The sequence below is a fragment of the Phacochoerus africanus genome, chromosome 8, assembly GCF_016906955.1.
Source record: "Phacochoerus africanus isolate WHEZ1 chromosome 8, ROS_Pafr_v1, whole genome shotgun sequence".
NCBI lineage: Eukaryota > Metazoa > Chordata > Mammalia > Artiodactyla > Suidae > Phacochoerus > Phacochoerus africanus.
This window is the reverse complement of record NC_062551.1, coordinates 89,551,858-89,569,675: the sequence shown is the minus strand read 5'-3', so window position 1 is coordinate 89,569,675 and position 17,818 is coordinate 89,551,858. Positions and strand designations below refer to the sequence as shown.

The 17,818-nt window shown below is 44.9% G+C and overlaps 1 protein-coding gene across 1 annotated transcript in view; it reads left to right on the top strand.

Moving 5' to 3' along the window:
- The window catches only part of CSMD2 (CUB and Sushi multiple domains 2), a 648,967-nt gene that overhangs the window by 441,710 nt on the left and 189,439 nt on the right, over window positions 1-17,818 (top strand). The window contains exons 22-24 of the mRNA XM_047793175.1: window positions 1,970-2,139; window positions 12,370-12,526; window positions 14,484-14,675. Coding sequence (XP_047649131.1) covers window positions 1,970-2,139; window positions 12,370-12,526; window positions 14,484-14,675 — 519 coding nt within the window. The remainder of the gene's footprint in view (window positions 1-1,969; window positions 2,140-12,369; window positions 12,527-14,483; window positions 14,676-17,818) is intronic.

The window sequence follows — 17,818 nt, the reverse complement described above, 5'->3', positions numbered from 1 at the left end:
GATTCCGTGTCTGGTGAAGGCCTCTGCCTGGGTTGCAGATGGCAGCCTCCTTGCTGGATCATCATACAGCAGGCAGACAGGGGGCTCTGGTCAGTTCCTCTGCTGATAAGAGCATGAGACCTGTTGTGAGGGGTCTACCCTCGTTATCGCATCTAGACCTAATTACCTCCCAAAGGCCCCAGCTCCCAATGGCATCGTACTGGGATCAGGGCTTCAACGTATGAATTTGTTACGGGGACACGACAAAGTCCATCGTAAAGGCGTATGTGATGGCTTAGGAAACTGAAGCTGGTTCTGCACTGAACAAAGCCCAGGAAGTAGGCTTGTTGAAAAAGTAGGACTGGTTGGTGGGACCCAGTCACTGTCTTCAAAAGCCTAATGCGCAGCCTTGGGGACAAGAAAACACACAAAGGTACAGCTAAGCCCATGAGAGGCTCAGCCCTGAATATTCCTGTATCTCGTGCTCCCTCTACATTGCCGGGGCCTAGACACTCCAGGCTTAGGGCAATTAGAGGTGAACATGTGGCCCACTGGTCAGTAGCCCATTCATTGACCTCGGGGTCCTTCCAACCAGTGACTCTGCCTAGAATAGGGACACTGAGGAGTGGGTTGGAAAAAGCAGACTTGCTACCACCAACTTCGAAGATTCAAGATGTCCTTCAGACTCCCCATGTGTCCAGACAAATCGCAGGCCTGCCATCTGGATTTGCATTTACATCCTTGCAGAACCTAATTATTTTTAGAGCCATGCATCCTCTGAGGTCAGTGTCCTCCATACTCATTCATTCATTCATGTGGCAAATATTTACTTTACAGACAGTCTGGGCTAAGCCTTGGAAACTCATGGATTCATTGACCCTTGCCTTTGAGTAGCTCACAGTTTGGGTAAGGGGTGCAGGCAAGTAACAGGCTATCAGGGTGCCATCTGGTAGGTGTTCTGCCAGAGGGAAGCCTGGGAAGAGGCGTCACAATTATCCAAGGCTCTAGAGACCCAACTTCAATGCATACCCTGCCCTGAGCTATCCCTCCCCTTTTGTCGCTGATGCCTGTCCCAAGTGGGTGGCTGTTGAAGACATAGAGATATGGCTAAGCCCTAAAGCATCCGGTGGAGGACAGGGACATGTTCACAGATAAGTCTGGTAAAATGTGACAACCACTATAAATAAAGATACGAAAACAATGGGGAAAGGATGGCTAATTCTGGAGGAGGAGAAAGAGATTTTGAGAGGAAAGTGTGAATTCATTAGCCCTTGAATGAAGCAGGATTTCCATGGGTCTGTGCCAAAACTTTCTCCAGAGCCTCAGAGGCCCTCAACTGCAGGGCCAAGAGGGTTGAGTTTTCAACCCACTCCTCATCTTGAATAGAGAGACTTAATCTAAATTGCTAAGTACCAGGGTCTTTATCTTTAAGACAAGGATGGTAATTGCGCCTACCTTATGGGATCGATTACTGTGACTAATGGCTGAAATGATCTTTGTGAAGCTTGGGAGATGCTAGCAATTATTATTCAATCTTGTCCCCTCCTCCTTTCTATCCCCTGATACTGAAAGGCTTCATCCCTCCTCACTTGGTTGCCTCCACCCTCCCCGACGCCCTCCTGGGTCATTTCTGTTGCTATGATACTCTATGAATGGGGCCGGGGGGGGTGGGGGGGGGGAATGGCTGCTTCCTAACACTGTAACATAAAGGGTGCCGGTGGGTTTATTCCTATTTCTATGGACAAGAGACAGACAAACTGAACAAGAAGAATAAAGAAACCTAGCAGAACTATAGCTGGGCAAGTGTTTAAAACAACTTTGATCAGCAGTCCTAGAGACAGGCAGACAGATGGACAGTTAAGCAGGCACTTTGGCGAATAGAGAGGCAAGCAACTTGTCATCTTTGTAAGGCTCTCCAGCAGCGCTGGGAGTTGTTTGCTGGGTGTAGCCAGTGGGCGCTAATCCATTATTGTTGTGATTCTCTTTCCAGCCGAGTGTGGGAATTCGGTCACGGGCACTCAGGGCACTTTGCTGTCCCCCAACTTTCCTGTGAACTACAATAACAACCACGAATGTATCTACTCCATCCAGACCCAGCCAGGGAAGGGGATTCAGCTCAAAGCCAGGGCGTTTGAACTCTCTGAAGGAGACGTCCTCAAGGTAATGCTGATAGATTTCATAGGGGGTGTATGTAACAGTAGGCAGGAGTTCCCGTCATGGCTCAGGGGTTAATGAAGAACCTGACTTAGTATCCGTGAGGATACAGGTTCAATCTCTGGCCTTGCTTGATGGGTTGAGGATCCGGTGTTGCCGTGAGCTGTGGTGTCGATTGTAGATGCGGCTTGGATTCCATGTTGCTGTGGCTGTGGCATAGGCTGGCAGCTACAGCTCCAATTGGACCCCTGGCCTGGGAACCTCCATATGCCTAGAGTGTGGCCCTAAAAAGACAAAAAACAAACAAACAAAAAACCCATTAGGCAGAAGTATGGTTACCACACTCAGGTCTGTGTGAATGACCCAACCTTTCTTCTTCCCTCTTGAGTCTCAAGATATTGTCCTCACTCACCTGGGACACGTAGGAACCTGAGAAAGAAGGGTGTGTGAGTATATTCCAAAGAATGTGGCTTTAGGGTTTGCTTAGGGTCTGACTGCTCTGAAATACATGTGTGATTGAGTAGAGGGACCACGCGATAAATCATCGTAATGAATTCAGTTGGAGTGGCCCATGGATCAGGTTTTCCACTGACCGTCAATCCAGATAATGAAGAGCTCACAGAATCTGTGCATGTGTGCATTTGTGTAGATAGGTACGGCTATAAATACGTTTGTACATGTGTGTGCCTCTGTGTCTACGTATGTCTTTGGTTTGGGGGATCTGCATCTGTGCATACTTGTCTCGGTGCATTTTGTGTGTGTGCATTTGCGAATGTTTTGAGTTTATGTTTCAGCAAACTAGTGAGCTGTTCCAGCAGCTTCAGTATGCCAAGGTGATGACCTACAGGTGGCAGTGGGGTTAAAGAAAGCAAATTCAAGACCTACATAAGAGAAAGAAGTGAAAGGACTTGGTCTAAAGAAAGGGTTATAGAGAGGGAGTTGTTAAGACATTGAGCATACATATGACTTGCGTGTGTGTGTGTGTGTGTGTGTGTGTGTGTGTGTGTGTGTGTAATTATACATGTACCTCCAATAACGTGGTATGTGTGTATATGTATAATCAAAAAGTTGATGCTGGAGAACTTATCAAAACACTGCCTTATTAAAATGGATTATAAGGAAAATCACACACGAAGTAGATCCACCTTCCTCCTAGTCCAAGAAACATTTTTAGCTTATTCTAATATAGTTTTATTCCCTGGAGCCAAAGAAGTTGAGACATGAGACGCAACCAAAGGTCACTACTCTGGAAAATCCAAAGAGAGACCATTAAATCCATCCCTTAGGACTCTCTCTAGATAGGATGATCATACCATACTATGCGTTTTAATGCAGATAGAATGCTCTTGACCCACCCTCTGGGCCATGTGTTCCGTGTGTGTGTGTCTGTGTGTGTGTGTGTGTGTGTGTGTCTTATTATCTTTGAACTCTAACTATCCTTGAACTCAAGAGGATGTACCATGAGATGACCAGTTGGACCCAGATATGCCTGAAATAAACCAGAGTATGGCAGAGGGACCGGGGCCCTCTCATTGGCTTCTCAAGCTCTACTTTCAACCTCTGAGCTCCCCCTACACAGAAAAACATCTCCCAATAAGTGAGTGATTGATGGGACTTCATACTTTCCAAGACCATGTCTTGAGGCAGCCCCCTTGACCTCAGTTCTCTCCATCCATTTGTCCATCATCAAAAGCAGAACCTCAGAGAACACAGCCAGGGACAGCAAGGCCAGCAAGCTGTAGTGCCGCAGGTGCAATTGAGGAAAGCTGGATGATGCAGAGACCTTCTCAGAGGAAGGCTGTTGTTAACCCTGCAGAACAAGGCATTTTGGAGACTTTCCTTGTAATTCTCAGGTTCTGAGAGGAGTGTGAGCAGCCTTTCTGGGCATGTGGCCTGATGGGACCAGCCAAGGGGGCTCCTTGGTTGCAGGAGGTCACATGGAGCATGGCCAGCACCTGAGCATCTTCTCCAGGGCAGTATGGCTCCAAGTAGCACCTAAGGCATAGTCAGCAGGTGCGCCCACCCCACTGCCCTGGTGAGGTTCTGCCTCAGGATCAGGCGAGCAGATTAATAGGCCAAAAAGAGACTTTTGGAGGCACTCAGGGTAAGAAGGGAGGGACACATGGCATTGTCCCAGATCAGAGGTCAAGGGTGGGGGCTCGTGCAGGGCCCAGGACATCAGGTGGTCCTGCAGGGCTGTGGGGAGAGGGGATACTTTCCTGTGTTTCTTAGACAGATCTTCCCAGACCTCAGGCTTTGTCTCTGCAGCCACCTGCCCAGCTTGCCTTCCACCCTGCCTGTGCACACTGGGCTCGACTTTCTTGCCAAAGAGCCTCTTTGTCCTGTTCCGAGGCCCCTGTGCATCCTTCTCAGAAGGTTGGGCTGTGGCTCTGACCTGGCAGAAAGGCCATCCACACGATCCTATAACCATCAGAGCTTCTATAGAAGGGGGCCTGGGGCAGGGAGGGCAAGGCCCCCAGGGAGATCATGTGGTTTCCTGCAGCCCCTCCCTGTCCTAACTCCCCCCTCAGGACCCTTTCCCTCCCCAGGGAGAACCTGGGACACGAGCTGTTTTGGAACTGAAAGAAATGTACAGAGTTCCCATGGCACAGTGGTTAATGAATCCGACTAGGAACAATGAAGTTGCGTGTTCGATCCCTGGCCTCGCTCAGTGGGTTAAGGATCTGGTGTTGCCGTGAGCTGTGGTGTAGGTCGCAGACAAGGCTCGGATCCTGCGTTGCTGTGGCTATAACCTCCATATGCCATGTGTGTGGCCCTAAAAAGACAAAAAAAAAAAAGAGAGAGAGAGAGACCCTCACCTCCTCCACACGTGCCTCTGACCAGGCCTCCAAACCTTCCAGTCTTGTATTTCTGACCAAGAAATGACTATTTGACTATTTTCTTGCATTTGCAATCCCTGATCACGGTAACTGAAACAATACCTGGAAATTTCTTTAATAACTGAACATTTCTTAGCCTTCCCCCTCGCACACACTCCAGCTTATCTCCCAGCACCACCTGATTTCTTTTGGCCCCTACCAAAGTTACAACCTCTGATGTCAGCAAGACAGAAGGGCCTCTAAATGCAATCCTGTGGAAAGACAGCTCCCAGCTCCGGATGGCACGCGAAACGCATGTATGTAACTCCATCCTCCACGGTTCCCGCTGAAATGACTAAAGGGACATCAAAACAGCGAGATGTGAGTCTCCGCACTGGACCGAGGCAAACGTGCCTTTCCTATACAACTTAAAGGAATTTGTGCTAAGTGGAATACCCCCCAAAGGGGTCCAAGATTGAGAAAGGGCCTCATCAAATAGAAATTCACATAAATGAAGGGAAATCCTGCCTGTGGATTAAGTGCTTAGAAAGCTCAAGGGAAAAGGCATCTAAGGCCACCCTAGCTCAGAGCAGCAGAATCTGGCACCAAGGACACACCAGGGGACCATCGGCAGGGACAGGTCTCAGCCACACTAGCTCCTCTGAAAGTGTATTGGGAGACCACACAGAGCCACAGTTCCCTCGCGACATGACATTCTGGATTTGATTTGGCTGTTGCTGGCAAGCAGGATAAAGCAGAGCGATGCCATGGCTGGTGCCTAACAAGGCTCATTAGAGAAGAGGCTGCCATGGCCACACACACACACACACACAAGCACATACCATTCAGCACCATGAGTAGAAGCAGCTCTTACTATGGCCTCTTCTGGTTTAATTCTTCTGCACCTTAGAGACTAGTGGCACTTTCCATTATCCATTTTTATTCTCCCTCTGTAAGGATGTGCCAACAGGAAGATGAACTGGGTACTTGTAAATATTCAGTAGAGCAGAAGAAGGGGACCTGTCTGAGGAGTCAGAGCTGTTTGCCCCCCTGTAAGCAGCAAAGGGAAGAAAAAAAAAACTACTTGAAAAGCTTCTGTTTGTATTCTTAACAGGATTTGAGAGGATATTATATTTACCACACAAAAATAGGCAGTAATGAAAACAGGGCAATCTGAGATGAGGAGAGATTGAGCAGAGATGAAAAACATGATCACCCAATTAAAAAATGGAATGAGGCAATGAACAGAAGATGGTAAACCACAGAAAAATGAAATCACTTTATTGTAAGATAAATTTGAGAACTTCTCTTGCATCTCATAATGAAATGAAAGAGGGAATTATTTTATATTAATAAAATGTGCAATCAATCCACAGTAAAACTTCATGGGCCAAATCACATAGCATGAATAAATTAAATAAAAATTGCCAGAAATGTAAACAATTTTAATAAAGTCACAGTCATTGTGGAAGATTTAATATAGCTGACATGTCACCTGGGTTAAAAATAAATAAGAATTTAGGTAGCTTGAATAAAATAACAGAATAAATCCAAAGAAAGTAGAAGGAAGATACTTTTAAAGATAAAGGCAAAAATGCCTGAAAAAAGAAAACTGAAAAACAGTAGCAATTAACAAAACCTACTGGTTTTTTGAAAAATAACTAATAAGATAGACAAAGCTCACAGGACTGATCAAGGAATAAAGACACCACCAATACATAACTTTAAGAATGAAAAGGGAGGAGTTCCCGCTGTAGCTCAGTGGTTAACGAGTCCGACTAGGAACCATGAGGTTTCGGGTTCGATACCTGGCCTTTCTCAGTGTGTTAAGGATCCAGTGTTGCCGTGAGCTGTGGTGTGGGTCGCAGACATGGCTTGGATCCCACGTTGCTGTGGCTCTGACGTAGGCCGATGGCTACAGCTCCAATTAGACCCCTGGCCTGGAAACCTCCATATGCCACGGGAGCAGCCCCAGAAAAGGCAGAAAGACGGAAAAAAAATGAAAAAGGAACATAGTCATAGATAAGGTAGAGATTATTTCCTTAAAACAATAAGAAAACATTGGGAAAAAATATAAACCAAATAATCTGAATGCTTAGATGACATGGAAATTTCTACAGATAATAAGTGCTAATATCAAGGGGAAAAAATCTGAATAAACCAATAACCATTTAAAACATTAGAATTCTCCCATATTCTCTAAGTCCCCAGGCCTAGACTATTTTATAGATAAATTCACAAAACTTCAAGGAAGAATTAATCCCTGTAATAATCAAACTATCAGAAAAGAGAAAAATTAGCACCCATCTCCCCAATCATTTTATTTAAATGGGGCAAGTAGAAACATTGATATCAAACTAAATAAGGGCAATATAAAGTATTAGGCCAGTTTCACTTATAAGCATAGGTCTAAAAACCCTCAGTCGAGCATCATGTTGAATCTAGCTGTGTATTAAAGCAAAAATGATCTAATGGGATGGATTCCAGGAATGTAAGAATGTGTAAACATTAGGAAAACTCTTGCAGTTCCCATCATGGCTCAGCAGAAATGAATCTGACTAGTATCCATGCGGTTTCGGGTTCGATCCCTGGCCTTGCTCAGTTGGTTAAGGATCCAGTGTTGCCACGAGCTGTGGTGTAAGTCACAGATGCAGCTTGGATCTGGTGTTGCTGTGGCTGCGGCGTAAGCAGGCAGCTACAGCTCCGATTCGACAACTAGCCTGGGAACCTCCATATGCCATGGGTGCGGCCCTAAAAAGACAAAAAAGAAAAGAAAAGCTCCTAATTTTATTTATTGGGCAACCCATATGAAATTGCCACTTTTGTAGGTCAAGAGCAGTCCAATATGGGCAGTTTTATCCTATAAATAGATTAGGAGAGAAAAATATGTGATCTTGCCAGTGTATCCCAAAACATCATGTGATGAAATTCAGTATTTGTTCCCGATTTTTTTAATATCTCCTAAAACTATGGACAGAACTCCTTAATCTGATAAAAATTTTCTGTCAACCCTTATAGCAAATATTATACTTAATGACAAAACTTCCTAAGGATTCCCAGTAACGTTAGGAACAAGAGCAGTTATTCTGCTATTACCAATAGTATTTAGATTCAAGCCATTGCAATTACACCAAGTAAAGAACGAAGAAACTATGACAATTAGAAGGGAATATCCAAATTGTCTCTTATTTAGAAAATGCAAAAGAACCAACTGATAAATTCTTAGAACCAATAAGACAATTCAGCAAAGCTGCTGGTGTTTCTACAAGCAATTCAAACGTGTAATCAGAAGGGGGGGAAGCTCTCAGAAACAAAAGCTATAAAACACTTAGGAATAAGCTTAACAAAAATGTGTATAATCTTTACTGAGAAAATTGTGAAATTGTATTCTGAAGGACATAAAACTAAAATAATGCAGGGAGTTTTCATATTCAAGGCTGAACAAAGGATATGAACAGGCAATTCACAGAAGGGGAAAGTAGAATTGTTGATAAACACATGAAAAGATGTTCTACCTCGGCAGTAATCAGGGACATATGAGTTAAAACGAGATACCATTTCACACACATCATACTGAAACTTTTTAGAGTGCCTGAAAACATCAAGTGTTGGCAGAGATAAAAAGGGCAGTGAAAATTGGGAGGGTGGGATTAATATACATACTACTGTGCTTAATAGATGATTAATAATTAGAATCCAGGAATGTAACAATGTGTCAACAGTAAGCGCCTACTTTTATTTATTGGGCAACCCTTATGCAATTGTCATTTTCATATGAACAGCACAGGAAACTCTACTCAATGGTCTGTAATAACCTATGTGGGAAAAAAGAATGGATGTATTTATACGTATAACTGATTCACTTTGCTGTACACCTGAAACTAACACCACATTGTAAGTCAACTATACGCCAGTAAAAAAATTTTTTAAAAATCAGTGAAATCTGTCCCACGTTGCTAGTGAGAGATTAAATCAGCATTACCCTTTGGAGAGCAATGTGACCATACCTGACAGAGTTGAAGATGTGCCTTCAGTGTGCAAACTGCCTCTCCATTTTAGTTCTAGATGCATGCCCTAGAGACATATGAGCGGGTGTGTGCAAGCATGCATGCGTGCAGCAATATTCCTAGGAACGTTCCACTGTAGCTCTGTGTTAAAAGCTACCCATTTGGCATATGCATTTTGAAGCCAACCATCTTGCTGAGTTGTCTTATTAGATGTGGTGGTATATGTCCATCAAAACATCAGGTTGTACACTGTAAATCTATGCAATTTTTGTCAGTCATACCTCAATAAAGCTGAAAAAGGTGGAAACGTCTAATTAAAAAAAAAAAAGATTAGATGTGATGGATGTGTATGGATTCGCTCAGATTTGTCAGAAATAAATCCATCACTTGCATATAATGATGAACTGAACCATCAAAGCCATTTCCTTAACAAGCCGTATTCTGTTAGGAAATAAATGTATGCAAAGGCCCAATTCTCAATAGCAATAAAAATACAAAAAATATCCAGAAATAACTACAGAATTTTACTGAAAGATATAAAGGACAACTTGATTTAAATGAGCCACGTGCCATGTATATGGATAGGAAGATTTTATATCATATAGACATGTGTTTTCTCTTTAATCAATCCATATATTTAATGTTAATCAATGAGAATTTTACAGGTTGTTTTGGGTCTTTTGAGGGTAGCATAGGAAGTTGTTTTTCTTAATTTAAGAAGATTCTTCTTGAGTTTATCTAAAAGAATAAACGTGGGAGAATAATTTTTTTAAGTTAGAAGCAAATAAGAAGGGATTTGTCTTCCTGAATATTTACATATATTACAAAACTATAATAACTAAAACAGTATAGACCATGCATAGGAATAGACAAAAAGATGACTGCAGTTAAAGAGAAAGTTGACCCCCAAAATTTATATAACTCTATATGTGATAAAAGTGAACTTAAAGTAGATAATGGGTGGAATATTTACAAAGAGGGTTTGGTTAAGTCTAATCAACCAAGAAGAAAAGTATCTTATCTTATACCATAAGTCAAAACTCCAGGTGGATTTAAGGATAAAAGTACTAGAAGAAAAAAACACTGGTTCATTTATTTATCATACACTGCCAGGGCACGTATTCTGAACAGTGATATGTGAAAGATTATTTATGGGTTGGGTTCATTTTATGATGGAAATTTCTACAGCTATTTAAGCACTGCTATGGAAAAAATAGTTAATGATTTGAAAAAATATACACGTTATATTAAGTGAAAGGGCAGGTAATCATATAGTATCTGTAGTTTGATCTTGTTTTTATGAAGAAAATAAATTTAAATAAATGTATAAGGAGGAGTTCCCTTGTGGCACAGCAGGTTAAGGATCCAGCATTGGTTGTCACTGCAGTGGCTGGGGTCACTGCTATGGTGTGGGTTTGATCCCTGGCCTGGGAATTTCTACATGCCATGGGGCAGCCAAAAATACACACACACATACACACACATATATATAATTATATATAATTATCTGTAATTTTCCATATACATATGGAAAAATATGAACAGAACAAAGCCTAGAAAGATAGTCACTAAAATGTTATGGGTGCTGAAAGTTACTTCTATTTTCTTTGTGCTTTTCTGTTTCATAAATTTTCTGTGATGACTATTTTACCATAACACAATAAGAACATCTTTGTTCTTAATGAGTTAGGATGAATTATGCTTTGAAAGTAAGGAAAAACTCCTGTTCCCATTATATTTTTATTAACTAGCAATTTCTTAATACCATAATATATCTAGTGAGTGTTCAAATTTCCAGTTATCTCATAAATGTCATAATATTTTTAAAATTTGCATTTATTTGAATCAGGATTCAAATAAGGTCTACACATGGGATTAGTTGCCTCAAGTATTTTTTTTTTTTTTTTAGTCTTTAGATTTCTACCTCCATCTCTCCCTCCCAACCCTGGTTATTTATTTGTAATTTATTTGTTTATTTGTAAGTAATTCATTTCATATGTTCCTCTGCATTTATTATAAGTTGGCAATTGGATCCAGTGCTTGATCTGATTCAGGTTTGATTTTTTTTTTTTTTTTGGCAAAAAATGACTCCACAGGTATTGGCATATCTTCCATTAAGAGGCACCTTACGTCTGGCTGTCTCTCTTATTGCCGTGTCAGCAAGTGTTGATAAGAATGCCTTGATCAATTAATTAGAAAATACATGTTTTAGTGGGTACAACTATTTTTTACAGCAATCTGGATGCAGCTGTGGGCTAAACCCTTTGAACCGGTGTCATCGCTGTATCTGTTGGCCCTCCAGAGTTCTCCCCATCCATCAGTGCTCTAAAACAATTGCACACAGGGTCTGGAAACAGACTTTTGAGGCTCCCAGGGCCTAAACAAATCTCTGTAATATACAGCACTGTTAGCTTGAAGGATGGCTTCTCTTAGAAAGCTTTGCTTCATAAATAGTAGGATGGAAATATTGTTCCAATTTGCTGGCAGCTGGCGCCAATTCCTGTGCCATGCACAAATATTCATCACCCACCCCTAGATCCCATCTTTGATATTTACCAAAGCACCAGGGGGTCCTTCACTCAATCACAACTTCTGCTGTTATTTGTACAATTATCTAGAAAGGAGCAGCAACCTCAGAACCTGGGGAGCCGGTTCATTATTCTGATGATTGTTGTCTTTGCTGGTGCTCCAAAGTTCAGGGGACAGATGGGAGTCAGGGAAGCCAGATGCATGCCCATTCCACCCCTGGCAGGCCCAGCAGACTCGCTGGAGCCCTTATTTTAGGAGGGAAGGGACAGAGGCTGAGCCTGGGCAAGGGAAACACCCTATGATACCTGACACTGGACATTTAACTCCATCCCGCTGGATCCCAGGGGCCACGTTCAGCAAAGTGTGAGACCTGAGGCCATAACCACAGTGGGGTGGGATTCAGGAGGAGGATAATGGTCTCATTGCCTAGAAAGACAGGATGGAGCGTTTAGCAATGCAGAAATGCTGAATGCGTGCAGCCTGCCTGCCTGTCTGCAGAAACAGATGGCTTGGGCAGTCAGGCAGCCCCAACTTAGCCCCCACCCCAAGCTGCCAAAGAGGAAGCTGGTGCCATATGGGACTTGGGGGTACAAGAGCAGATCTCTCCTGGAAAAGGTTAGAACAACAACCAGTTCCTAGAGATTGGATTCACACCGAGATGGGCTGAGCACAGAACTGACACCAAGTGGAGGCGAGAGGGGCTGAGAGCTCACTTGGGGGCCAACTCCACTCTGCTGGCTTCTTTGCATCTGATGGCTCACCGCCCTCCTATCAATTGTTATTAGGGATGAACGCTGGGAGGGTGGGCTGTGGGGCGAGAAACCGTTGCTCAAGAGAAAGCCGTGCTGCTGACATCCGGTTGGGGTCTCTCCCCTGCTCAGGTCTACGATGGCAACAACAACTCTGCCCGTTTGCTGGGGGCGTTCAGCCGCTCCGAGATGCTGGGGGTGACACTGAACAGCACATCCAGCAGTCTGTGGCTGGATTTCATCACGGATGCCGAGAACACCAGCAAGGGCTTTGAGCTGCAGTTTTCCAGTAAGTCTTTCTCGCATCCAAGTGGACCATGGACTCGGGCTTTCCTCGATTTCACACACAGGGAGGTTGGGCTCCAGGATGTCACCCATCAATTAGTAGGTTTGATTTTCTCTAACTGGTGCACGCTTAGCTGACAGTTTCACCTAAGACACTGTGCCTGTGAAGTGGATAAGCTGCCACTTGGCAGACAGCTCTATGGTTACACCTGCGATTCACTGAGCTCAGAGTCACACACACCTTCTACTCACTAAAAAGAACAAGCACTGAGCCTTTTAATTAAAGCACTCAAAGGTAGCCTTTCCTAATCATGACGTTTATAAAATAATATTCACCCACAGTCAGATGTGAAAAACACAAACACTGATGCATAATCGTGCTCTTTTTTACTACTCTCTAAAGAGCTGAGTCTTGATTCTTTCCCTTTTTCTGTGATTTTACCTTTCTCTGTTACACCTAAGATTTCAAAAATAGAAGCACCGAGGTTTGTACCCAGCCCCAGAGTATGGGAGGACATTTCTGTGCTTTGACTGCACAGCTATTTGGCTGTAAAAAAGGATCCAGGTCTGGCCCATGGATGAACCTTGAAAACATGATGCTAAGTGAAGGAAGCCCATCACATGACATGCAGACATGTGCATTGCGTGACCTCTTGACATGAGCTGTCCAGAACAGGTGGATCCATACAGGCAAGAGGAAGATTGTTAGTTGCCTAGGGATGAGGGAGTTAGGGAGCAATCACCTTTGGAGGGATAAAAATGTCCTAAAGCTGATTGGGATAGTGGTTGCACAACTCTGTGAATAAAAGACACCGAATCATATGCTTTAGATGCGGGAATGTTTAGTGTGTGAGTTATACACAATGAAGCTGTTAGGGAAAAAAAAAAAAAAAGGCAATAAGTCCACTCAAGATTCCTCTTGCCTGGGGGTGGCCGTCTATGCCTGTTTCAGCAGGCACATCAGTGGGAGAGGATTAAACAGAGTGACATTCAAATTCCATCTGTATCATCTGAGAGTGTGTAACTTTGGGGCAATTTCTGTCACCTTCCTGAGTCAATGTTCTCAGTGTAAGACTCCCATGAATAATAAGTAAGAGATAACACAGGTGACCCCCATGCCCCAGGAGCTCTGTGTAAGCTCACAGAGGTTTCCTTCTCCAGGCTCTTTCAATAGAGTGTCTTTAAGCAGGATGTAATTGAGCTTGGACATTTCAAGTGAGTTTTCTATATTACTCTCTCCCATCAGAATGTCTCAGAGAGCAAAAGGGAAAGAGCAGCTCTGGCTAGCAAAAAGCTATGAGGGGAAAAAGAAAGAGCGAGAGAGAGAGAGAGCGAGAGAGAGAGAGAGAGAGAGAGAGAGAGAGAGAGAGAGAGAAAGAGCAAGGAAGGAAGAAAGAAAGGAAGAAAAGAAAAGGAAAAGACAGAAAATCCAGTCCCTATACCTGAAAACTATGAAAAGCTGTGCTAGATGCAAACTATTACATTGAGAATGGATAAGCAATGAGGTCCTGCTGTATAGCACCGGGAACTACATCCAGTTTCTGGTGATAGAACATGACGGAAGATAATAGGAGAAAAAGATTGTATCTTTATGTATGACTGGGTCACTTTGCTGTACAGCAGAAATTGGCACAACACGGTAAATCAACTATATTTTGCGAAAAAATATATGTGCAAGAATAAAGAAGAGAGAAAACGTAAGGACAGACATATCGCCCATAAAATTTTGGAAGAAAAAAAAAAAACTGTCCTACGAGAAATAACTGAAATCATTTACATAGAACCACAGCGGGGGAGAAACACGCCGGAACACACCCTCCGCTCAGCACAGCCGCGGTGTGACCACCAGGACCTGGAGGCATGAGCAGGGGCTTCCTCGAGGACCAGCGCTGAGAGGGAGGGGAGGTGTGGTTTGTGCCACGATGCGTCTTGCTCACCCTTATCTTTCCTCCCGTGCCCAGGTTTTGAACTCATCAAATGTGAGGACCCTGGAACCCCCCAGTTTGGCTACAAGGTTCATGATGGAGGCCATTTCGCCGGGAGCTCCGTGTCCTTCAGCTGTGACCCTGGGTACAGCCTGCGGGGCAGCGAGGAGCTGCTGTGTCTGAGCGGGGAGCGCAGGACCTGGGACCGGCCGCTACCCACTTGTGTTGGTAGGAACCCTCTTGATCTTCAGGGGACCCCTTGGGTGTCGCCATCCCCAAGTTCCCAGCTCTGGCCTCATTAAGGGCACCCCGTTGGCCCCCAGGCAGCAGGACCTTGGGGCTGTCTGAACCCTCCTGTCCACAGGCATCATCGCCCACATTGCCCTCCCTTCTCCACGACCTCAGGTGGAGAAGGGAGGGCAGCATCAGCAGGTGGTGGCTTGGCACCGTCACACATTTAGCGAGTGGGACCAGAGCCCAGCTGGGCCCTCAGAGTCCTAATGCTGGTGACAGTGAAGAGGGGAGAGTCAGTGAAGAAGGAAGAGGTGGGCCTTTTGCCTGTTTCCAGGGGTTCCTGCAACACTAGGCTCTAAGGAGCCTGCAGCCCACTCTGGGCCTCAGTTTTCCATAGGCAAAATGGGGCTCCTGCTCCCTTTTCGGGAGCAACGTTGAAATAAAGCGTAAGATCATGAACTAAACATCTCCCTTCTTCCAAAGAAAGAATACAGGAACGAACAAGCCCCTTCTTAAGCCTCTGGTGCTTCCAGAATGTCGGCACAGGCTCTCCAGAAGCATTGCCCATGTGTCACAGGACTAGAGGAGCCTGGTCCAAGGCAGATGTGGGAAACGGGCAAAACCCCATCCTTCGGTCCTGCTGGCCTTTCCACCTCTCGCTCACTGCGCACATTACCCTCCCTGCTGGTCAGGATTCTCACTGGGCTGCTTGGTCCTGGGTCCCCACCCTGACCACCAAGCCTTTCCCTCTCTCCACCCCCTTCCCCATGACCCACAACTTCAGCCTCTCTGAGCAGCGCTGGCTCATCTTATGAGAACAAAACATCCACTGGGAGGCCATTTAAGTGCCTACCCAGCGCCATGTGCCAGAATCAGTGCAGGTGTATGGGTATGTGTGGAAGCAGAGAAATAAAAAAAGAAAGAACAAAATATTCTTCCTTCATCTTGATCTCATATCCTGGCAAGGAGAACAGACGCAGAAACAGATTAATATAATACAGGCTAAGCACTGTAAAAACAGTAGGTGCAAAAGTGTTGGAGGGAGTTCCCACTGGGGTGCAATGGGATGGATGGTGTCTCTGCAGCAGCACAGACTTGAGCTCTATCCCTGGCTCAGCACAGCGGGTTAAAGGATCCGACGGTGCCGCAGCTGTGGCGTAGGTTGCAACTGTGGCTCAGATTCAATCCCTGGCCTGGGAACTTCCACATGCCTCTTGGCAGCCAAAAAAGAAGAAAAAAAGGTGTTGGGGGACTACAAGAAAGTATGCATAGGAAGTGACATTTCAATTGAGACTTGAAAGGATGGGTAAGCATCACCCACAGGAGCGGAGATGGGAGTTGGACACTCCAGCCTGAGCATGTGTAAGAGCTGAGGGTGGCCGCCAGCACAGGGACAGGCGTGATGGCAATAACAACACTTTAACGGGATCTTTTCTTTTCTTTTCTTTTTTTCTTTTTGTCTTTTTGCCTTTTCTTGAGCCGCTCCCATGGCATATGGAGGTTCCCAGGCTAGGGGTCTAATCAGAGCTGTAGCCACCGGCCTACACCACAGCCACAGCAACTGGGGATCCAAGCTGCATCTGCGACCCACACCACAGCTCACGGATCCTTAACTCACTGAGCAAGGCCAGGGATGGAACTCACAACCTCATGGTTCCTAGTCGGATTCGTTAACCACTGCACCACGACGTTAACTCCCAAATGGGATCTTTTCTTAATTTAATTTTGATTTTTATGTTGGAGTATAGTTGATTTACGATGGTGTCTTAGTTTCAGGTCCCTTCCACGAACAGTGCTCGCCCAGCTCTCCAGCCCCATCTCTCGCCATGCCCCACCTCACACCCCGTCCCCAAGCCACCATGCTCTTTCCCACCCCTGCGAGGTTTGCAGAATCCTCCGTCTGCGATGTCCTCGCCCTGCTGGTCTCCCAGGCCACCCCTCCCCCCGCCCTCCCTGCCTCTGCCTGCCCCCGGCACCTGCATGCACAGGCCCATTTCCCGTCAATGAGCAGGTTCAAGTGTCTGCACTTCCTCCAGGAGGCTTCAAGGCGTTTTGGTCATAGGATAGGCCATCAGCCCTGCACCCGGGGATCTTTTTTTTTTTTTAAAAAAAAGTAGCTTTAATGTAAGAGATGGATTTCATATACCCTAGAGTAGGCCCGTTGAACGTGTTCAATTCAGTGCTTTAGACTATGTTCACAGGGTTGTACAAGCATCACCACCATCTAACGTTTGAACATCGTGTGCACCCAAAAGAAACCCTATACCCATTAGCACCACTCCCCACTTCCTGCTCCTCTGTAGGCCTCAGCAACCACGCATGTACTTTCTATCTCTGCAGATTTGTCTATTCTAGATATTGCATAAAAATAGAATGGCCTTTGGCGCCTTAACTTAGCCTAACGTTTTCAACATCATGTTCATCCATGTGGTATCGTGTGTCCGTACCTCATTCCTTTTTATGGTCAAATAATATTCTGTTATGTGGATATGGCACATTTTTTAATCCGTTCATCAGCTGGTGGACACTGGTGGACACTGTTGCCCGTGTTTGGATATGATGAATAATGCTGCAGGAGTTCCCATCATGGCTCAGTGGTTAACGAATCCAACTAGAAACCATGAGGTTGTGGGTTCCATCCCTGGCCTCGCTCAGTGGGTTAAGGATTCGGCATTGCTGTGAGCTGTGGTGTAGGTTGCAGACGAGGCTCGGATCCCCCGCTGCTGTGGCTGTGGCAGAGGCCAGCAGCTACAGCTCTGATTCGACCCCTAGCCTGGGAACCTCCATATGCCGCGAGAGTGGCCCAAGAAATGGCAAAAAGACAATAATAATAATAATAATAATAATAATAATGCTATGGCCATTCATGTACAAGTTTTCATCGAACCTATGTTTTCATTGCTCTTGGGTATATATCCAAGAGCAGAATTGCTGGGGTCAGCGCGTAACTGTTCAACCTTTGGAGGACCTATGTGGGGAAGTGTTTTCCAGAGCAGCTGCACCATTTGGCGCTCCCACCAGCAGTGTTTGAGAGTTTCAGTTTCTCCACATCCTCACCCACACATTAGTGTCTATCTTTCTGACTACGGCCATCTGAGTGCGTGTGAAACAGGATCGCATTGTGGTTTTATTTTCTA